This window comes from Pelmatolapia mariae, linkage group LG4, assembly GCF_036321145.2.
Source record: "Pelmatolapia mariae isolate MD_Pm_ZW linkage group LG4, Pm_UMD_F_2, whole genome shotgun sequence".
NCBI lineage: Eukaryota > Metazoa > Chordata > Actinopteri > Cichliformes > Cichlidae > Pelmatolapia > Pelmatolapia mariae.
The window spans coordinates 23,461,635-23,483,431 of NC_086230.1; the positions used below are offsets into that span (position 1 = coordinate 23,461,635).

At 40.9% G+C, this 21,797-nt stretch overlaps 3 protein-coding genes across 8 annotated transcripts; 1 reads left to right on the forward strand and 2 right to left on the reverse strand.

Moving 5' to 3' along the window:
• Positions 1–150: 150 nt before the first annotated feature.
• On the reverse strand, positions 151–2,576 carry fn3krp (fructosamine 3 kinase related protein). Its single transcript, XM_063471980.1, has 6 exons — positions 2,328–2,576; positions 1,939–2,090; positions 1,713–1,804; positions 1,475–1,557; positions 1,187–1,309; positions 151–1,084 (listed from the first exon to the last, which is right to left on the reverse strand). The coding sequence occupies exons 1-6, from the start codon at positions 2,466–2,468 to the stop codon at positions 746–748; spliced, it is 930 nt and encodes a 309-aa protein (XP_063328050.1). The 5' UTR covers positions 2,469–2,576; the 3' UTR covers positions 151–745.
• A 156-nt stretch (positions 2,577–2,732) lies between these two features.
• Positions 2,733–20,142, forward strand: arl16 (ADP-ribosylation factor-like 16). Of its 2 annotated transcripts, XR_010093816.1 has the most exons (10): positions 2,733–2,863; positions 5,537–5,592; positions 5,673–5,789; positions 5,892–6,007; positions 6,165–6,356; positions 9,896–10,084; positions 10,515–10,582; positions 15,404–15,497; positions 16,573–16,694; positions 19,069–20,142. XR_010093816.1 is itself a non-coding variant. In XM_063471981.1 (6 exons), the coding sequence occupies exons 1-5, from the start codon at positions 2,788–2,790 to the stop codon at positions 6,328–6,330; spliced, it is 531 nt and encodes a 176-aa protein (XP_063328051.1). In that variant the 5' UTR covers positions 2,733–2,787; the 3' UTR covers positions 6,331–6,356; positions 6,493–6,598. The 2 variants fall into 2 exon arrangements, 1 of the variants encoding a protein (XP_063328051.1); XM_063471981.1 differs by lacking the exons at positions 9,896–10,084; positions 10,515–10,582; positions 15,404–15,497; positions 16,573–16,694; positions 19,069–20,142 and adding an exon at positions 6,493–6,598.
• On the reverse strand, positions 8,557–18,148 carry epn3a (epsin 3a). Of its 5 annotated transcripts, none has more exons than XM_063471978.1 (11): positions 17,858–18,148; positions 15,429–16,156; positions 13,553–13,647; positions 12,904–12,981; positions 12,315–12,407; positions 10,476–10,559; positions 10,215–10,344; positions 9,884–10,048; positions 9,686–9,760; positions 9,359–9,595; positions 8,557–8,860 (listed from the first exon to the last, which is right to left on the reverse strand). In XM_063471978.1, the coding sequence occupies exons 2-11, from the start codon at positions 15,994–15,996 to the stop codon at positions 8,565–8,567; spliced, it is 1,821 nt and encodes a 606-aa protein (XP_063328048.1). In that variant the 5' UTR covers positions 15,997–16,156; positions 17,858–18,148; the 3' UTR covers positions 8,557–8,564. The 5 variants fall into 5 exon arrangements, with proteins under 5 accessions (XP_063328048.1, XP_063328047.1, XP_063328044.1 ...); XM_063471977.1 differs by having other exon boundaries at positions 10,239–10,344; positions 13,553–13,671; XM_063471974.1 differs by having other exon boundaries at positions 9,884–10,045; positions 13,553–13,671.
• Positions 20,143–21,797: the final 1,655 nt, after the last annotated feature.

The window sequence follows — 21,797 nt, forward strand, 5'->3', positions numbered from 1 at the left end:
AAGTTGACCTAATGATGAAACATTTCCATCCAAATGGGAGTGTTTTTCTTTCCCATGCCTCCATTCACAGGGAATTAAGGTGTGTAAATCTAGTGTGTAAAGGTTTTCACACTAGATAAATAACACATTCAGCAGGTCTGGAAAACACAATGGATTCGCTTAGGTTTTATTACTGGTTATACCATGCACAACAAGGGCTTGCAATGACTCATTGTTATACAGGGATATTTTGTAGGTGTAGTTAGTATGCCAACCTTTATTCCATTCGTAGCCATTCTACAATAATGTAGATATAATATAAAACATTGCATCCATAGTGAAAGTCAGATTCTGGTTTGTTCTACGTGCTTATAAAGAATTCCTCAATATTAACATAAATAAATAAAAAACAATAATTTTTAAGTTGGGTCATTGGTGTGTAGTACAGACTTCTGATTTGCAAATTTTGTTTAATTTATGTCTATAAACAAACTACACTTAATTCACTGTAACACCTTGTGCAAAATACAGAATTTATTTGCAGATTCTGTTTTAAATATTAGGAAGCAGGACAGTGTCAGATGAGCTGGCAGGATGCAACTGTTTTTGCTATGTTAGGTCAGTATTTTCTACACAGTACAGAAGACATTAAAGTGTTAGATGTGTTGTTTAGTGTCTTCACACACTGTTTTTGGTCAAATAAGCAAAATCGCATAATACTTCAATTTAAGACTGCAATGCTTTCTAAGAGTGCCTGTGAGTGTGTTTATTTCAGCAGGGTCTTCATAACTCTTATGGAAGAACCTTTGTAACCACCACCAAAGTGGTTCCAGTGATTCAGGTAGTGGAAGAGTTGGTAAAGCTGGTTCCTCTTTGCAAATCCTGGTGCTTGGGGAATCTTGCTGTGGTATGCAGAGTAAAAAGCGCTGTTGAAGCCACCAAACATCCCGGCAATACCCAACTCAAACTCAGAGTGGCCGTAGAAGGAAGCAGGATCGAAGATGACTGGGCCGTCTGCACACTCTGCCACGTTTCCTCCCCATAAATCTCCATGTAGGAGAGCAGGGACTATCTCCACATCTTTGAAGAACTGAGGGATCTTCAGCTGGAAATAAGAGACACAACATGCACATTACAATGCTGATACAATCATAATGTCTTGGGCAAAATATGTTTAATTTCAAACAGGATCAAAGGGAGGTTGCACCTGTAACTCAGCCCATAGTTCTCTGGTCTCCCTGTCTCCATACGATTTCTCCACCATGTTAAGCTGGTGCTGTAGCCTCTGCTGGGTGTAGAATGGCACCCAATCACTCTGCCATTGATTGTCCTGGAGAGGTAAGAAAGAGAAAAAACTGTGATGCTGCTGAAATTCACTTTAGCATCTTGAAGATTTGGAGACCAAACATTTGTAACACAACTTAGAGACACCAATACTGTACACCTTCCCCTAGAATGCAGACACAGTATATAGACACGTATACATTGGCTTTACCTGTGGCAGATATCCACAGCATGTAGTTACATGGAAGCCAAATTTTTCAACAGCAGCCACATCTGACTGCCCCGCTCCTTTTCCTGCATATATAGCCGTAATATTAATAAACAGTAATCACAAACGTTTTACCTTAAATATGACACAGTTCATTATTATTCATTGGTGTGTGTGTGTGTGTGTGTGTGTGTGTATTATCCACATTGTGGCATCCTAAAATTAAGTTAAACTGAATTACCCACTGTCTGTTGCTCTTTATTTAATTTTTCCAGTTGTTTCTTGTTGTGAAGATGCAGATCTGCCATCTTCTCTCCTAGCTGTTTTGAGTACCTGCTCATTGTGTTTAAAAATAAAGTAAGTCATTGAAAAAATATTTTGCTCAGTGTTTCTAAAACTAAATTCATCTGCCCAAATTCTGCTTTAAACTGCACTAAAGAAAAAAATGTAGTCAAGAGCTCTCTTACTTGCTAAGACTGTTCATGTCCAGATGTTCCATCACAAATACAGAGCCTCCCGTGTCAAGCTCAATCACCTTTATGGGCTTGGGGACTTTCACAGTTTCTGTCTTTACAATAGCCTCCAGACTGGCCATTTCTCCATCAAACATCAGTTTGGCCTGGATAATTTAAAGACAGGACAACACTGTCTGGTAAACACAAGCTTCAGTAAATGTGAATTTTTGCATTGTTCTCCACTCCACAACATCTACACAAAGTCCACGGACAGTAGTGTGGTGCAGCTGCTGGATCATGTCTTATTCACTTAAGTCCCGAGTTCAGCACACGCCGAAAGCCGATCATGAACTGAATGACACAACAGTTAAAGAAAATAAAAAACTAACAATGACAAATACCTCACTCTTGTGATTTATCTTTACAAACACTTTCCCAGTGTCAGTATGATAACTCTGTCCCTCGCTGATGCATCCACCTCCAACATGACCAGCTGATTTCAGCATGGTTGTCCCCAACTCCTTCTTTAACTGAGCTTCCATGATTATTTATCATCAGTTCCAGGACAGTTACAGCAGGACTAAAACCAACTACGCATCGCAAATGCGGGTATGAAAGTCTTTCTGACAGTTTCCGTTGCGGCAGCCAACCAGGACTTTGTCCCGAAGCAGGATCTTGTTTTTCTTCCGTTATCTAAATAATGATTGAGTAGTAGCCAATCGTAAACAAGTCTGGGTTGATTGATTTCTACTTTGCCCAATAGTTGCGACGTTTGTCCGGTCACGTGAACGTCGCCATGGTGCCAAGTGAGGCTACAGCTATACGCTACGAGTTTTACTATGGTTCTGCAGAAAAACCGGCATGACCAGCAGAGAAATGTGTTTACTCCTCGGAGCGACCGGTGTTGGAAAGACGTTGTTGCTCAAACGTCTACAGAATATCCTTTGTGGCCATGTGAATTTCTTTGACGTAAAAGGAAATACTACCAAATAGCTTAATTAGCTAACTAATTTAGCCTATGAGCTTGTGTAGTACTTCAGTTGCTAAGTAATGGACGACCAGGGTCTGTATATCGCCTTTCCCAATTGCCAAATGTCGATACCCAGTGTTATTTTATTTTGCATCGGTATGTGTACAAATTCATTTTCATAATAAGACCTCTAAGAGAGATTATTATTACAATGTAGAAGCTATGATAGCCCTTATTAGTTTGGAAATTCGCATTACAGCAGAAATTAGTGCTGTACTGTAATGTGAAATTGTCAGTGGTCAGAAAGTGGATAATAACAATAATAATTAGAATTATATAAAACAATAGGAAACATGTACAAGGGTAGAAGAAGTATAATTTAAATGTGTGTACATATATGGCGCAGTGATAAAATATAACATCTTTAGATGCCTAGAAGCAACAAAACAGAGCCCCAGATAATGCTAATAGAAGACGGAGTGTTGAAAACAGTTGCACACTGTGATTTATCAGTACCCAATGTGTGCATGTGTAAGTATACATGTGTTTTACTGCTGCGGCTCTGCTGGATGGAAAGACCTCCAATATTGCTCCTTTACGCACCATGGGTCCAGCAGCCTGACGCTGAAGGAGCTGCTCAGTGCTGTAAGAGTGTCCTGCATGGGGTGGGAGGTGTTTAGCTACCATGCTACCTGTCACTTACTACCTCCACTGGATCAAGAGGGCATCACGTTGGCACTCTTGGTCTACCTGTTTCAATTCTTTTTGTCCCCAGTAGAGATACTGCTGCCCCAACAGACCAACACCATTACAGATTCCTGTTGGAACCACAGAGTCATAAAACGTCTTCAGGAGCTTCTACTGCACTTCAAAAGTCCTTGGCATACTTACCAGATACAGCCTGCTCTGTCCTTTTTTGTAAATAGCATTTGTGTTGTGAGCAATGTTCCCTCTAATTTTTCACGTGTCTGAGCGAACACACAAACTCCCTGAGCGATCCCTTGGACCACTGTGAGCAACAGTAGACGTGGTCACTGTGGTCACGCCAGCATTGAATCCATCCAAGTTAAATTAAAATAACCGCATTTACATTTATGTTAGACTACTTTTAATTAACTGCTTTAGCCCACTTACAATGAAATTTTTTTTTTTTTTTAACTCTTGTCATGACCTGTGTAGTATGTTAACACTATTGGAAGTAAAAATAACTTGAACTCCAATTTTGAAAACAAAACTTTGCTTCTTCTTTTTTTTTTTTTTTGATAAAGCTCTGACTTGTATTATGAGTATTGGTCGACATGGTTCATTTTTCCACCAATAGGAAAGGGTGGGGTTTTTTGTGGTTTTGTTTTTGCTCACAGGCGGAGAGTGCTTTTGAGCGTTTTCCTTATAAAACGCCGTTTTTACCGTTTCTTCCCGCAGTAAATATAAACAACGATAGTATTCAGGAAGAAAACCAAACATTGCATATATTTTTATCATAACTCTGGTTCTACGTGGCCTATCAACACAATTTAAAAACTGGTATAAAGTCCACACTTTTTCCGTCAATTGTTCCGTCTGTCCTGCTCACATTTCCAATGGCTGTACACGTTGTCATTAACGTGGCTTCAACTCCACATCAGCCACGCCGCTTTGCTAGCTAAAACACCGGTGTCGGCACATATGGACGCTGTCATAGCCTGTCAACGACGTTGATTAGCTGCGCATATACGTGAATGTGAATCGCGTGATTGGCTGGACTATGGGATAAGGTGGCATCGTTCTAATCCCATACGGGAGCAGCCAGTCACTTACTGACTAATAATTCTGTTTTGCAGTGTTAAAGTATTACTTTTAATTTCAATTCAGGTTAGATTCTTTTTTTGTGCGCAACGCAGATTTTCTGTGCGCAGAGACCGTGCAAGCAGTGCGCAATTGCGCACGCGCGCAGCTTAGAGGGAACATTGGTTGTCAGTTAAGTCCATTGCAATATATATCTATATCTATATATCTATATATATATCTATATCTATATCTATATATATATATATATATATATATATATATATATATATCTATATATATATATATATCTATATATATATATATATATATATATCTATATATATATATCTATATATATATATATATAGTCCGCATTCTCCATTTCCTGGATATTCACTGGTGTAAGTGGAGAAGGATATTTGTGCCTGTGGACGTTCACCACCAGCCCTTTGGTTTTTCCAGTATTTATCTGGAGGCAGTTCTCGTTCACATAGCTATTTCTGTATTTTTCCAGTTGCTTTTATTCTAAAAATTATATTTCAGAGATTGAAAGGGAAGTGATCTGCAACAGCACAAGTTAAACACTATCCTCCAGTTGCCTAGATTACATGCATGGGGCCCATCGCATATAAACTTTGCCCAAATTGGTGGATTATTAATAAACTGTCATCTGAACAGATGACATGATCTCATTTGTGAGGTGACAAGTCAACAGTAGTCTCTCAGCTGTGACATCACCAACCTTACTCATAACAAATATTCAAGTTCTACTTTCATAGCTCATAAAATATTGCATAAACATTTCAAAATGTTTTTCTTTAAAGCTGATAGCAATGCTGGCTCCAGTCGATTTTCCTATCAGATTTCATTTACAGTTTATCGTACATGGTTTAGATGAATTAGGGACACCACCTTCAACTCTTCCCACAGTAAGTACTAATGGACAGTTCAAAGTCTCTGACACCTTATCCATGTAATTTCTCCAATCTCCAGACTTCATTCTTTGTAGGTAGGAACCAATCTGACAGACCTAACCGTGAAGAAGAAGAAGGTGACTGTGAGAGAGCTGGGAGGCTGCATGGGCCCTATATGGCCCAGTTACTTCAAAGACTGCTCCTCTGTCATTGTATGATCTTTGTATACATGCTGTTTATATTTGTAATATTCAATATAGCTTTACTAAACTGAAGTACTTGAGTAGATTTCTTTTGTTTACATTTCTCCATAGTTCATGGTGGATTCGGCCAACATTGCTCAGATATCCTCCTCCTGTATCCAGCTGCTGTCAGTACTCTCAGCTGAGCCTCTGAGCAAGGCCTCTGTGCTTATTCTCTTCAACAAGAGGTGACACTCCTAGAATACACATCAGTCTCTATTAGTGTTTTACCATATTGTACAAGATCTCTAGCAGGTTTAATGCAATTTGTATGTAATAAGGAAAGCTAATAATACCACTAGGAAATTTTTGATTTTCTTTTCCAATTTTATATTTTTCCCCCAGGGACATGCCTTGCACTATGAACCTTATAGAGATAAAGTCACTGTTCAGGATGGATGACATTGTTGCATCTGCGACTCAGCCAATCACAACACTGGAAGTCAGTGCCAGATCTGGAGAGGGACTTAAAGAGGTGATGAGCTGGCTGGAGTCCGTCACAGTCAAGTGACATACGTTTACTGACTACTTCATTAGGTACACAATTACTCTTTCATGCAAATATCTAATCAGCTAATAAACTAATTCAGTTGCTGCCATGTTAAGCATTGAAACATGGTAAAGATGATCTGCTGAACCGAGTTCTCTGGGTTCTCTGGCCTTGTTGTTGTAGATGGTCAGAGGAGAAGGAGACCAGAGGGGCTAAGAACAGGAAACAGGCTACAGTTTGCACAGGCTAACCAAAGTTAGACATCAAAGAATTGAAAAATGTTGCCTGGTCCAGTGAGTGTCAGTTTCTCCCGGGAATTTGGATGGTATTGTTACAATTTGGCATAAATAAAATGAAAGTATAGATCCACCCTGCCTTGTATCAGAGGATCAGGCTGGTGCTGGTGTAATGGTGTGCCAGATATTTTCTTGGTACTCTGCACCCAGCAGGATAACGCAGTATGTCACAAAGCTCCAGTCATGAACTTGACAATCAGTTCACTGTACTCAAATGGCCTCAAGAGTCACCAGATCTCAATCCAGTGGAGCACCTTCAAAGTCTGGTGCAAACTCACACCATGGTTGTGCATATGACAGATCTGCAGCAAATACATAAGACTGTCAGGTCAGTATGGACCAAAATCCAAGGAATGTTTCTAGCACCTTGTTAAATAGAATTAAAACAGCTATGAAGGAAAAATGGGTCCAACCCTGAACTAGTGAGTTATACCTAATAAAGTGGCCAATGACTGACTCTGTGTGTGTGTGTGTGTGTGAGTGAGAGAGCATATTTGTATCTTATAATAGTGATACTGTTTATACAAAAAATGTTCTGCCTTTTGGTCTTTATCAGCTTGTATGCTACTCTGTTGAGGTTTTCATGGTGTGTTTCTCGTGTAAGAGTGTTTATCTTTGGTAACACAAAGCCATAACTGTACATTAGGCAGAGTGAAGAGGACGAAGTGATAGTATAACAGGATCAAATGATTGTCTCATTTGTAAAGGTCTTACTTTCATGCATTTGTTATTCCACACAGAGTGGGAATCTGGGGTATTCCTGATTGATAGTGTGACTTATAAGAGTTCCATGGCTGTTTTGCATGGCTGTAAATCACATGAACTCTGTCTGAAATTAAAAAAAGCTCTTTCACTTCAGATTTAATATAAAAATGAGTAACAACTCTTATAGAACTTTATGAAGATTTTACAGAATATTCTCTCATGTAAGGCATTCAGTATTTACCTTTGTATATGTTTTTTTTCTTAATGACAATTTGGATTTTGTGTATTAACTTTGTTTTCAGTGTATGTGGATGTTATGTTGTTATGTTTTAATTGAGAGGAGCAGTTTTTTGTGTTTCTTTTTTGGCTTATTGTTGCTTTTTTTCCCATTTATTCTGGTAGTGGTGTAATGTAAGAACAGGTAATATTGCTGACTTCATTACCAGCAGGGGGCGCAAACTGCTTATGAGACAGCGATACTGGGTGTGTTCCTGAGTCGTCATGATTTCATGTGACATGTATTGATACCAAGGGAAATGAGTAAATGCAAGTGAATAAACCCATGTGAAGAACTGAGCAGTGTTGTAAATACACTCCTATATTTGGTGAAGTCAGTGGTTTGCAAGCAATGAATAAACTCATATTCATACATTTTCTAAGGTTACTTCATATGAATTATTTGCTCACAGTCCTCCCAAACTATTACTTCATTCGCCACTTGAATTTCATAATAGCAGACTGGTATACATTGATTTTTCCCCACCAGCTCTGTTTCAGCATAGCATCCATATGCCAGTATGATGCAGTACTTCAAGCAGCGAACAGGTAGATGTGCACATACCGAGAATGTGTAATCAGCAGTGACCACCCAAACCCGTAATGCATCTTCCCTCTACTTACGGCTTAGTTTGTTGACAGCAAAATATTATCAGACCTTTTGTTTCTACGTTGTAGGGTATGACCTTGAAATTGTACTTGACACTTAGTAGTTTGATTTTTTTTAAAAAGGTGTTATCTCTGTTGTAGTCTGTTCATTAAAAGAGGAGCAGGATATGTTGCTGCAGTGAAGAGCAGATTCAGTTTGCGTCTACCTAAAGGTTATTGTGCATTACAAGAATATAAAAACAACTAAGAATAGGTTTTTCATACAAGTCCATTGGGCTGTAGTTTGGTGTGCAGTTAGAGCAATATTTCAAGAGGACAATTTAGTGAATTTCCATTTTTCTAAAATATTTTCTCCGGTTTAGTTTGTCCTCATAAGAAGGGGTTTTGACTGCTCTGTGCGGCCTGTGATCCCTGAGCACTTGCTGAAGAGAAAGGCAACAAGGGCTCAGGGAGCCTCACTGGCAAGTCCAGTCCAGGATGGGTGGGGTGAGTATGTGACGACGGGATGCTGGCACCCGGATGACTTGTAGGCAGGGGCAAGGAGGCACTGTATGGAAGAGAAGTGGTGTGGGGAGCCGTCAAGGCGGAGCCGGAGCCCATTTGATTGAGACTTAGTTTCGGCTGATCTGTTTGGAATGGATTGCTGGGTGAAGGAGCATTCAGGCCTATGTGAAAAGAAATAAAGAAGAGAAAAAGTCTGCTTTTAACACCTATTCAAAGTTTATTTTTTCTAAAACTGAGCCTTGAACCTGATGAGTCAGTGACTGCTTTTTGTCTCTCATGACGCTACAGTTTCAAGCACACACTGTTCCCAAAACTCATCTGAGATTTAAAGACAGGAGAAAAAACTTTAATTCTCATTCACAAACCAACTGGAGAGTACAAAAAACAGATACCAGCAAGGATAAATGGAAAAATGGAAATATCTAGCACTCTGCACGCAGGGGTTTTACTGCAGTCGTTACATGGCAGCGGATTATCACTCGCCTGCATTTACCAGTACATGGCACACACTGGTAAATGATTAACACGGCCAGGTGGTGGTTGTGTTCATCTTAAGCACAACCAGCACCTGGCTGATTTAAATACAATGTTTTAACTACTCTGTATGTCCAATAAGAAAGTGCAATGACTGCACCTGCAGTCAATAATACAAAACATACCTGATAAAAACGGGTTCTTGTTCTTGGCTGATGGGTTTGCTGGGATCAAGCTGTCCAAGTTCACCAAAGAAGCTGCCGAAGGGTCCAGGAAGGACTCGGGTGTCCGGCATGTTCGAGGGCTGGGGTCATTAAGGCTTTCTCGAAGACGAGAAAGGTCAAAAAGCTCAGGGCTGTCCTCTCGCCCACTAGCCCCGTTCACCTGACCACCATCCATAGCGTCATCAAACAGATCAGCATCTGTCAGCAGAAAAGTAGAAAGTCAAGTAAGACTAAGTGGAACCAACGTACAAAAAGTAGAACAAGAATAGCAGATAGTGTATTGCTTACCTGAGGGACTTAGAGTTCGGGGAGCAGGTTCTGTAGGTGCTGATCTTCCTGAAGGCGCTGTGAACAGATCAGCTCCTGAGGAGGGTAAAAACATGACAGAAATGCTATCTAACTTTCTGTGGAACACAGGTAGTTTTTAAGATATCCAGGTGACGTCTTTATTTTAGTTACTCTACTTGTAAGTAAAATTATACTCACCTGTATTTGCAGGCAAAGGCCATACTCGGCCTACAGGACTGAGGCTGGAGACGTTGTCCTGTGGTGGATCCCAGGGGTTGGCTGGAGGTTCCCATGGTGGGGGAGGGCTGTTTGAAGGTGGAGGTACCATCCATGGAGAATCAGCTCTTGGAACGCGGCTGCCTTCTTAATTAACACACAAATAAAAGAGTCTGTTAGCCGGTGAGCAGTTCAAATTATTTTGTAGCTACAAAAAGCAAGGAGTTTCATGTAAAAAGAAAAAAAAGATTCTTCATCTTCATACGATTCCATCTAACATAATATACCATGACCAAGCCAACTCAAGGCTCACCGAAAGAGTCCCAATGGTCTGTACCTCCAGCCCCAGCAGCTGCCTGGTGTGAGGCATTATTCCACCGATGGTCACTGGGAGGCAGATCTGTGGGTACTGCGAAAACATCTACCAGGTCCATAAAGGCCGTCTGACCACATTCATCAAAGAAAAAAACAAAACCAGAAAAAGAAGTTTATATTTCAACATATATTTTGATAGAATTATTGATTTTTTTCATAGTCATATACTACTGTGCTTATGTTTCAACCCATTTCATACCCCGCCTTTTTTCTCCATTTCACGTTTGCTCTCGTCCAGAGCTTTCTGGAGCAGGGACTCATCTCCTTGGCGGCTGAGCTCCTCCTTTCAACAGATGAAAGACACACGTAAGCCTTTATGGGTCACATATTGTCACATCACACTATATTTATCACTCAGTGACGGTGCACAGGAAAAATAGATGGCTTGCATTTTTCCTATGCAACATATGTACACAGTTGGCAGAAACCAGAAAATTCCCTGGCCACAGAGAGGACAGAAAGCAGAGCATCCCTGTGATCTCTAACAGAGCAGTTCTATTGTGCTACTATATAGGAGTGTAGACAGAGAGGGTAAAAAAAGGGGGAGGAAAGAGACAAAGAGAGTTAGACAGGAAGCGGGGGTCCAAAGGTTGCAGAGATAATACAACAAAGTGAACGTTATACAACTTTTTCAAACAAGGCAAAGAAAAGGAAGCAGAAAGTGTGACAATAAGGTACTGTAAAGGTTGTATGGGGGAAAATATCATTTAAAAAAAAAATACAGAGAGAAAGGATGATTTAGGACAAGTGGCACTGATCATATAATGGCTTATGTTGTAACAGAGGACTGAAATTAAACAGGTAATATTCTCCTGAGCTGTTCAGGAAGCAAGTCTGAATTTACATTATAAATACAGTATTGTGCAAAAGTTTTGACCCACATTTAATTTCCTTATATATATCACTGGGATATAAAGAAATACGCAAAATAGTAATGTATTTATTTATGATTTATTTTTTTTAAGATGTGGAATAAGATGGCTTGAAATACAGCATATATAGCAGCTTTCTTTCTCTCTTCTTTGGATGTTGGCTGTCTTTTCTTCTGTTCTCTGTCAAGATGATCTCACACTGTTACGATAATGTTGAGGTGTGGGCTCTGTGGAGGTTAATTCATGACCAATAGTGTTCCACTGTGTGTTTTTCCTTGCTGGATTTTTCCTGTTTCTTAAGAACATGATAAACCCTGAGACACATTGGCGACCTGCCCAGGGTGCACCCTACCATTCGCCCTATGGCAGTTGAGATATGCTCCAGCCCCCCCATGACTCTGAATTGGATAAGCGAAAGAAGATGGATGGATGAATGACTTTCAGATGCTTTCCATTTCCTTTTTTAGTCCTTCCACTTCTTTTGTCCTCCACTTGTCTGATTTCCTTAAATTTATAATGAACACACCGCACACCATGCTGAGATATGGCGAGTTTTAGCTAATAGCTTTGTGGGAATCACCTTGTTGGTGCAAAATGATTCTTTTTTGCTTGTCAAACCGTGTCATCTTTAGTACTTTTCATAGATTCAACTAAAGAAAATGGAACAAACTTGATTTTTGTGACAGACTGTAAGTGCCAAAATATACCATTTACAATTGCTTCTTTGCTAAGTTGTCTGTGTTTACACAGCACTGATCATCACTTGAGCAAGCTGCCTCTTTTTGTTTTTTTTTTTGCTTAAATGATTGTTTTTTTTAAGCCACGTAACACTACCAAGAAAAAAAAAAATCCTTTAATAATGAGTGGAAAAAACAGTCAATGTCCAAGGAAAAGCTTTGAAAGACCTCCAAAAAGTCTGGAGAATTATGGCTTAAGACAACTTCAAAAAATAAAACAGTTACAAGAAGTCTGGTTCCGTAGAAGCCAGAATTGAGGAGGTGGCTCAAGTCTTTTGCACAGCACTGTAATTCACACTGAAGTGACAAGTGTGGTCATCTGCACCTTCATTTTTTAAAAATAACTTGTCACGACAGTTCTTACTGTCTATTTCAAAATTGCTTAGGAAATGGTTCAAGTCCTCTCACCCACTCCCCAGGACACTCTACCTGCTGGTGCTCCTCCTTGCTCAAGCTCAGGGCCAACTGGAGCTGAGTTTCCTCGTCCATATCCAGGGCAGCAGCAGGAGCGCGTTGGACTGGCTGTGAAAGTGTAAACCAAGGAGGGATTTACAGTCAGCTTCCATTTTAACAGAAATAAAGTTGGGCATCCTCACAGTACTTCACAAGCAAATTTAACAGGTTTCCCAATCAATGTGAAGGAGCCAGTCCTTTGCCCTTCCCTGACACCACACCAGAAGGTCAGCAGCACCAGGTCAGAGCCTGAGATGTGTGTCTCATACAAGTGTACTCAGAGGAAACAACTTATGGTTAGTATAAGAAAAAACAAAGGATGAAACCACAATTGGTTAATTTTTGGAGAAAGTTGCATATCTCTTTGCTGTTCAAAAGTGAGTGAGTGAAGGGGGGCATAGTTCAGTTGTAGGAAGGAAAGAAAGTGAGTAGGCATGCAGTTGCTTCTGTGAAGGAAAAACACTGGAATGTGACACTGGGTTAAATGTTTAGACCAAGGGACAAAAAAAAAAAAAAAAAAAAAAAAAATGCAAAAGTAGCTGCATCCCTCCCAGTATACATGTACCTGGTGGGCCTCCTCTTTGCTGAGGCTCATAGCGATCTGGAGCTGGGTCTGCTCATCGATATCCACTCGAGGAGGTGGCTAGAGTTACACATGAGGGAATTGGAGGAAGGCAAATCAATAAATTGGTAAAAAGCATGCTTGATTTTGCTGTAATGATAGGCTATGCAGGAAAGAAGAGAAACAGATCAAATGCCTTGGATTTCTTATCAAAATCACAGCCGATTTGTCTGATTGCTGAAGTGGAAACTGATATGCACTCTAATATATTCCTACAGGAGCTGAAGCAGGAAGTCTCCGAGGGCAAAGCTGCCCTTGGCATGGAGACTGGAGCAGGCTGTGGAAGCTTGAGAGTGGATCAATGCACACATTCTGTCTGGCTTCTCACTCTTTCGCTCCCAGCTTCCTCACTCTGCTTGGTCATTATTGGCTACATCAGAGGTTGAGCTGATGATATCATTTTCTGACAACAGTTCTGGGAAATACACAGTCAGGAGCAACGCTTCACCACTGTGGCAGCTGTTTAATGTTTTACTACAGCACAAAATGTCAGCAGCAGAGCTAAGAAGCCTCTTTCTGTCTGGCGCATGTGCCTGTAAGTGTGAAAGGTTTGTGCTCAGTGAAAGAGCGAGTGTGTTGTGTGTTTTTGTACCTTTTCACTTTCTTCTCGGCTCATAGCCAGGGCCAGCTGCAGCTGTAGCTCCTCTTCGCCACTGGTTGCTGGTCGTGCTTGTTCCAGGTCTGGAGCTAGTTGAGGAGAGGAAGAAGAGGCTACAGAGAAAGAGCAGAGGGGAGTGGGTTTTAGGGAGGAATGGGGAGCCATAGGATGAGAGAAACATGAACAGATGGAGGGAGGAAGGGGATGGAAAGCCAAGAAAGAAACACTTTAGGGTGATTTTTAAGGTCAGAAACGAGCTGGCACTGTTTTTGCATGTTAATTTTCCATTGCCTGTTGTTAAGGGCCTTTGATCACATTGCTTGCCACAGTCTGCCTGCACTGAGAACAATGGTGTGGCTGTGTGGAGAGTTCGGCTGGTGGTGGGGGGAAGAGGAATGGATGGATTGGAGTGGGGCCCACCTTATTACCCCGAATCCTCTGGGCGAGTTGGAGGATTCAGGTCCAGATTTGAGAAAGGGAATAGGGAAGGGGGTCGGGGGGAGCTGGCAGCTTACCAGTCTGGGTGCCAGGCTGTGGGTCACAGGGCTAAAAGAGGGAAGCAGGCCACACGCTGGAAAAGTCAGGTCTCGGAAACCAATCTTTTCCACCGCACTGCCCCTCAATATCCCCCGTCTGAGCTGGAATACTTTCTAGCAATTAGCTGCTGACAACCCAGTGACCCCCTCCCACGGTACTAATCATTATCATTATCATGGAATCTTCTGGAAATCACCAAAATATCCCCCCGTTTTATAGTTCAAATCAGCTAGAGAGAAACAACAACAGAGGAGTGTGTGTGTGTGTGTGTGTGTGTGTGTGTGTGTTCTAAATCATCTGGGGTTTCTTTATCCAATTCCTTGCTATGATTTCTGGAATGGATAGGAAAGCCTTCGTCAAATAAACCATGCTATTTTTATAGTATCTCTGAACCACAGAACCAGAGCTAGGAATTGGACACTGGCCACGTGCTTCCGCTGGCACTCATTCTTGCTCAGAAAAGTATGCTAGTAATTTCTATTAAGTGGAAAATCTGTTGAACAAAAAAAGAAAGAAAGAAAATACAGTCATATACCGTCTTGCGGGTATGTTTACTTTTCCTTCATGAAGCAAGCCACAGACATGAAAAGATAAAGAGAAACATCTGCCCTTGAGACACCACGAGGGCAAAAGTTACTGACACCCTTTTTAAACAACATTCCCCCACAAGACCACACATTTACCAAAGTATAGTACAGACCAGTAACACCACATTTATAAATGATGCATTTAGCTTTCCAGTTAGAGTTGTCACCTGTAGCTGATAAAGTCAGTGATGCCATCTCTCCTCAGTCGCACACTGAAAATTTCAGTCTTATATCATCAACCCATCTAATGACCTAAACACTTAAGTGGCAGATGACATAGTATCACCTCAAGCAAACATGCTGTAAGCCTGTGGTTTTGTGTTGGAGTGAAACAAGCACACATTGGGCCTCTTCTCTATCATAAATCCAGTTTAGCTGCCAGACAAGAGGAATGAAAGGAATGCAGATGCCCAACAGTGTGAAGAGAGCAAAACTGAAACGAAATCCTGGTCAGTTTATGCATATCAAGGCTCGGAAAGGTGGAGTGTGAGTATTAAAATAGCGTCAACGTAAGTGTTCAATTACAGGTGAGAACTAATAGTGTTTTCGAAACTACCTTGAAAACAGGTTTTGATTTACTTCATCACACATAAGAGTTCAGGGAACTTATCAGATGAACTTATGGCCATGTTAACTTGTGACTTGCCATGTGAGTGATTCAGAGAAATGACAGCTCCCGTGCAAAAGGAAATCTTTGAGTAATATAATATATATTCTGTAGTTACACAACAGCCCCTGCTACTCACAGCGGAAGGAGGAAGGAGAGCTTCTGCACCTGCCGCCCTCATCACTCGGGTATCCTGGGTAAGGAGGAGGTAAGGGACTTGAACCTAAGCTACTTGTGACCCCTGTCATGCGTGTTTTGGTCTTCAGTGCCTGGGTTCGCTCCTTCTTTAGCTTTTCTTCATCCCTCAACAGAGCCACCAACTGTTTAGCCTTTTCCCTCACATTGAGACCCTGGTCACGTCCATCTCGATCTAAGTACTGGAAGTCTCTCAGTGTCTGAATGCTGTATATGTTGTCCCGGCAATCCCTGGCTACGCGCTCAGACCCTGTTTTGATTAAATAGTCCAGCAGTGTGAGCGCCTTGTAAACATGCCTCCAGTTTTTGCCGTGATCATTGAGCCTCTTCCAGACCATACCCATAACCTCGGTGAAAGCCACAACATTGAAGGTCAGATCTGCAATTTCAGCCATGAGCGAGCTGGAGGGTCCCCAGGGGTCGTTGGAGGTGGCCTCTCTAACCTTTATCTCGGCCTCGGTGTAGTTGTTGACCATGTTTTTCATTTGGCGGCGGATCGATGATGTCTGCATGATGGCAGCGGTGTTTAACAGGTAGAGGAAGAAAATCTAGCAGCAGCAGGCCAGCCCACTGTGTTGCTTCAGAGGAAAACGGCTTGTTCAGCTTAACAGAAAAATGCGGTAAAGTGAAGGCCTCTAGGTGACTTCAGCTGTGTCCACAAGTGTGCTCCTCCTGGAAGAACAAAAACATGATTTAAGCATGTGCGTATGTAAAATAAGAATTTAACATAACTTGTCAGCTTTATAACTCCTTATACATCATCTTCTGTCTGTAATTACCAGCAGCATTAGTGAGCTCGCCTAGCTCTCATGTTTTCCCACCCATTATTAGTGTTTGGAAGGAGAGAAATAACTCCACGCCTCTGAGCAAAGTGAAACAAAACACCTGATCTCGGTTTTCCCCGAATTTACTTGAAGACATGGGTGATGGCTTAAGGCATGCAGTGCACTGTTCCTAAGCAGGCAGCCACCAGCTTGACAAATATCTGCTATATCTTATTTCATTCATTACTTTTGCTGCTAATAAAAGCACAGTTTTGTGTCATACAAAACTCACTGTATCTGATGGGACTACTGTTTAATCTGCAGGTGTTGGGCATTATGAGAAAAGGAAGGGGCTCCACCTCCCCTGCTGGTCTGCCCTGGTTACATCATTATGACAGCGGTGGTGGGCCTCGCATAACTAACGAAACACCCAGTGTCCTGTACATGTAAGCATATGTCTATCTGCCTGAATCACCAAAATGTTTTTCTGCAGCAGTTACAGAAAATTATGCTTTTTGCCTTACAGTACATGTCACTTTGTCCTGAACTTTGGATTGCTTTGTCTTACATAGTCAGGGGAATAATAAGCTAACTGATAAGCTTCCTCTCCCCCTCATAAAGGAGTACAAAGATGAGTGACAGCCCAATCACATCAGTAGGACTTACCAAAAAAAAAAAAAAAGTAAAACAGTAAAAATTACGCTTGAAAATCTATTGTGCTACTTTTGTCTCTCAAAAGATTTAGCTGTACCTTTGACTGTACCAGGATAAGAGGGAGTGAGTGAGTCTATTTCTGGTTCAAAGAACAGCAGGTTCAGTGATCAATGCAGGCCCGGTTCACTGCTTAGGCCCTTCTTGAAACTACATAGCTGTGCCCAGAAAATAAGAGAAAATGCGTCCTTCCTGTAACTTTCTGTCAGTGGAAGTCAGTTTAAAGGAAGAGGTGGTTTTATGAGGGCTAGCAGAGGAGAAATGCTTAACAGAAGTCAGTTAAAGTCTCTCTGGACAGATTTTTGCCTCTGTTAATGTGGCAAAATGAAGACGATAAATTCTTTTTAAGTCAAATTGTGGCACCTCGATTTCGTTAATTATCACAAAGCTCAAAGTACAGCCAGGAAGAGAGGCAGGCCCAAAACATTAACACGCACAGAAACACAACTGATTTTCCATTTCTGACCTTGACTTGACCATTTTCAAATTTGGAGGATTTAAACAATTAAAAAGAAAAAAAAGAAAGAAAAAAAAGTCCTGCTTAAATTAAAAAAACGCGATCTATCTGCACTTATAGGACGCAACCCCCCGCCCCAAATAAATCTGCTCCCAGATCGGGCCTACATACCCGCCCAGGTATTCTTCACTGCGGGCTACAGCCGTGAGAAAAATCACTGACCCGCTGGGGGAAAGCGCGGCTCTTTTCCTGACATGCTCTTTCTGTCCCAAACTCGGAAGACCGGGGCCATTATTGCGTCAAATACGATGATCGGGTAGGTGAAGTATGTGACCGTGACTCAGCCTTGTTTCCGAGTTTAAAAGTTAAAACCCCGATAAATCGAAAAGAAACCACGAAAAACATAAAGATCACCTCCACCGCGTCCACTTTCCCTCTTACCTTCATGTCATAGCGCGTCAGTGGGGTCCCAACTTGGGGAAGCTTTGGGTAGAATAAGAAACGCCTCCGCCTCTCGGCATATCCCGTAGCTGTCGCACAGAGAAGAACTAGTGGAGAAAGATATTTAAAGCCCAAAGCAAAGCAGTCAGCGAGAAACGCACGGACTGTGTAAGAATCCCAAACTACGGCGCGGCGGCGGAAGCTGCTGTTTAGTTTGTTATCAAACTAAGTTGTGTGTGCTTATCACAAATCCAGGCACTGAGCCTGCAGATGGCACAGCCCCCTATAAACACGCGAACACACACAGTAAAAATGGATGGATGGAGAGAAGGGGAGGGAGGGAGGCCTGCTCGGTGCATGCAGAGTCAGACTTAACTCTTTCACTGCCTGATGGAAAATCATCTGTCGTAACTAAGGCAGGTGATCCCAGCACATGCTGAGGAATCTCTCTTTTTCTCTGCCACAAACATTCACAAGCTTAAAACAACTAGAACTGTGTGTTATTTGCAAGTGGTGCAAACACACAGCTAGACCGATGTACAATTTTGTACTGTGAGATAAGAACAAATAATCTAAGCCAGGCACAGATCTTTTCAAAGAAAGTCAGCGCTGCAACACTTTTTGAGTGAACATCCTCTCCCAGGGGGAGTGTACAAAGAACTACACTTCCTTCCCACCAGCTTCTTTCATGCATTTCTGCTCTTTACTTATTTATTACCACTAATGGGTTCTTGTCTGAACTCCCATCCTTGTGCATTAAGACCTCAATCTGCTCTGTATTCACTCTGGCTTGGACTCAGACAAATGCACAGTGTAATCTGAGGGTGTCTGTATGAACATACAGTGAGTGCAAAATGATTATCTAACTAAAGGGAGAAGCTGCTGGAGAGAAAGCAGCGGGTCTTGTGGTTGACTGAGCAGGATATACAGGAAATACCAGCTCAACCTTGTAACAACAAAAACACTCCTGAAGACAACTGAAGGGCAAAGTGCACAGGAATTAAAATGTCATCAAGCAAATGATTTGGGGGTTAAACATAATATATATATATATATCTGAAATAAGTGTGTACTGCCCGGCCCTGTGTGTAGGAATGTACTATTGCTTGCTGCAGTCGCCCTGTTCACTTTCACTGATCCAGTCAGTCAAGCTCATTTCATATACCTCTTTCAGCCCTCCTCCTCTCTGTCTTTATTTCTCCTCAAAACAGATGCCTGAACATTCTTTGTTTCCCAACAAAGGCGTGATGAGGTCAGGACAGGGGGGACATGCAGGCGAGGGCTGGGAAAACAGAGGGGGAGGAGAGAGGACAGCCAATGATGACGTCATGCAAGAAAGGCAATCAGACTTCAAGTGTGTGTGCACATGTATTACTTCTGGAGACATTAATCTATTCACACACTCTTATACCTCCTGGGGACACCTCCATTACAGTGAGTGTGTATAATGTAAATTACTACGCTGAAAGGAAGACTTAGATTATGGTGGTATTAGCCATAGTAAGTCTCAGGGATATTAACATGACATCCTATTTCATCAAAAAAAGCTGGATGTCTGTGTCAAATGTTTTTGTTTTTTTAAATTGTATAGTGTAATAATGCAAAGAATTTAAATATAATTTAACCATAAAGTTTATTAAAACTGTTACAGACATTATTGAAACTAAGAATTTGGCACACAAGCCTAATTCCCAAAAGTTACCATACTCTGTAAAATGTAAATAAACACAGAATAAAAACATATTTTATTCACAGTAGAACATAGAACACATATCAAATGTACAATTATAAGAACAATATTAGCTCCACTTTGAATTTCATGGCAGTCTGTAAAAAATATCTGGAACTGAAGACATCAGTCGCTGGACTTTTGGGAGAGGAATGTTGTTCCATTCTTGTCCGACAGCCCTTGGTCTTGTTTGCCATATTTTATGTTACAAAGATGGCAGTGTGTCTCAGTGATGTTCACATATGGCTTCTTCTTTGCATGACAGAGCTTCAACCTACATGTGTGAATGGCACATGTAGGTACTTCCAGATTTCTGAAAGCGTTCCTGAGCTCATGCACTGATTTCTAAAACAAAATCATGCCTGTTTTTAATGCAGTGCTATCTGAGGGCAGATCATGAACATATAGTATTGCTTTTCAGCTTTGTCCACTTCGCGTAGAGATTTCTCCAGATTCCCTGAATCTTTTGATGAGCTCATGCTCTATAGATGATGTGATTTTCACAGCTTTTTCAATTTTACACCAAGAAACATTATTCTGAAATTAACAGGCAGACTTTTGGGTTTGTTGGGTTTTTTGTTGTTGTTGTTGTTTTTTTTGTTTTTTGTTTTTTTTTTTGGGGGGGGGGGGGGGGGGGGTGTTGCAGATTGGTGAAACTCCGCCCATCTTCAGCTCTGAGAAACTGCCTGTCTAAGATGTTCTTTTTATATCCAATCATGTTACTGACCTGCTGCCAGTTAATCTCATTAGTTGAAAAATGTTCCTCAAACTGTTTCTTTTTAATGTCACTTACTTTTCCAGCCTTTTTTGTTTCACTGATCACAACTTTTTGAGAGATGTTGCTGCTGTTAAACTCTAAATGAGCTCAAATTTTCACAAAAAAAGTCAAATGTCTTTATAGTTTAAACATTTATATGTTTTCTGTTATATTGTGAATAAAATTTGGGTTTATGAGATTTGCAAATCATTGTATTCTGTTTTTATTCACAGCATATTTAAAAGTATTTGAAAAAAATATATATGCTTAATTTAATTCAGTACCAGCAACATATTTTAAAACAAGCTGGGTGCTGTGACATCAGAGCTAAAGAAGAGAGCCTTGTTTTCAGTGCACAGTTCTAAGGTTACATCTGTGATCATTTCAGTGTGCATTGCTGGAAACAGCATGGGTAACTTGCTCATTTGTGAAAGGACCATTAAACAATAATAATAAACAATTTGAATAGGTTTTGGAGCAACATATGCTGCCTCTCAAGGAACATTGTTTTTTCAGGGAAAGCCTTGCTTATTTGAGCATGACAGCACCAAACTACATTTAGCACTACATTTAGCATGTAGTAAAAGAGTCAGCAATCTAAAGTGGCATCCAGACCAGACCAATCACAAAAGGAACACATCAGGGAGGATAAGACACTCTGACTAAGAACTCTGACAAAGGAGGGCTCAAACTGTTGTTTAGGTAAACTGCTACATCAAGCAAAGAATGCTAAAAACAACAGCTAAAATAAGAGGTCATGCAAGACAAAGGAGCAGGATTGAAAATGGGTGTAATGTCCTGTAATGTGTATGAATTGGAATAATAATTTACTTTTAGTTAATTGCTGTTGCAACAAAAGCAGCATGATGTGCATAACGATGATCAATTCCTTTCCACTGGTTAATCAACTAACTTCATCTGTTTGTCTCTGGTGCCCTCTAGGGGCAGTGTTTTTGTCTCCTTCTTATGTCCTGAAAACAAAAAAAAAATCTGCAAATTTTGCACAATGTGAATCTCAAGTATATGCTCTGATCAAAACCAAAGATGCACTAAAATACGTGGATTCGTGTTTCTGCTCACTTTATTAAGCTCACTGTTATTGTTAATGGAAAATTTTACAATATAATTTCGATAAACGCAAACTAGCTAATATATTCATGAGCTCTCTCAGACTTTTGCACCTCATTAGTATTTCTAAAAGTATATCAGTGTTCCATTATGTACTGCTGATAGCACCGATTTAGAAACCAACCATCTACTCGTACATTATCAGTTACTATGGCTGCTTATATTACATTATCCATCACGACATGGTTTTCAGCTGTACCACTAAAGTGCACTTATTAGAGTGAGACTGCAATCTCCATGGCGATCAGCTAGTCTTGTATATATAACTGCATGTTTTTCAGGTTCAAGAAAGAAACCATTATGTGGGCTGTCCATTCAAAGTGTCC

Bases quoted from the DNA above. Each gene is read 5' to 3' on its own strand.
- fn3krp (XM_063471980.1), bottom strand. From the start codon at position 2,468: ATGGAAGCTCAGTTAAAGAAGGAGTTGGGGACAACCATGCTGAAATCA. The intron at 1,558-1,712 runs GTAATTCAGTTT...CTATATATGCAG, and splicing joins TAAAGAGCAACAGACAGTGG to GAAAAGGAGCGGGGCAGTCA. The intron at 1,310-1,474 runs GTAAAGCCAATG...TTACCTCTCCAG, and splicing joins GCTGTGGATATCTGCCACAG to GACAATCAATGGCAGAGTGA.
- arl16 (XM_063471981.1), top strand. From the start codon at position 2,788: ATGACCAGCAGAGAAATGTGTTTACTCCTCGGAGCGACCGGTGTTGGA. The intron at 5,790-5,891 runs GTATGATCTTTG...ATTTCTCCATAG, and splicing joins AAGACTGCTCCTCTGTCATT to TTCATGGTGGATTCGGCCAA. The intron at 6,008-6,164 runs GTGACACTCCTA...TTTTTCCCCCAG, and splicing joins CTTATTCTCTTCAACAAGAG to GGACATGCCTTGCACTATGA.
- epn3a (XM_063471973.1), bottom strand. From the start codon at position 15,996: ATGCAGACATCATCGATCCGCCGCCAAATGAAAAACATGGTCAACAAC. The intron at 9,761-9,883 runs GTGAGTATAATT...TACCCTCCTCAG, and splicing joins GCCTTTGCCTGCAAATACAG to GAGCTGATCTGTTCACAGCG. The intron at 9,596-9,685 runs GTAAGCAATACA...TTCTGCTGACAG, and splicing joins CCGAACTCTAAGTCCCTCAG to ATGCTGATCTGTTTGATGAC.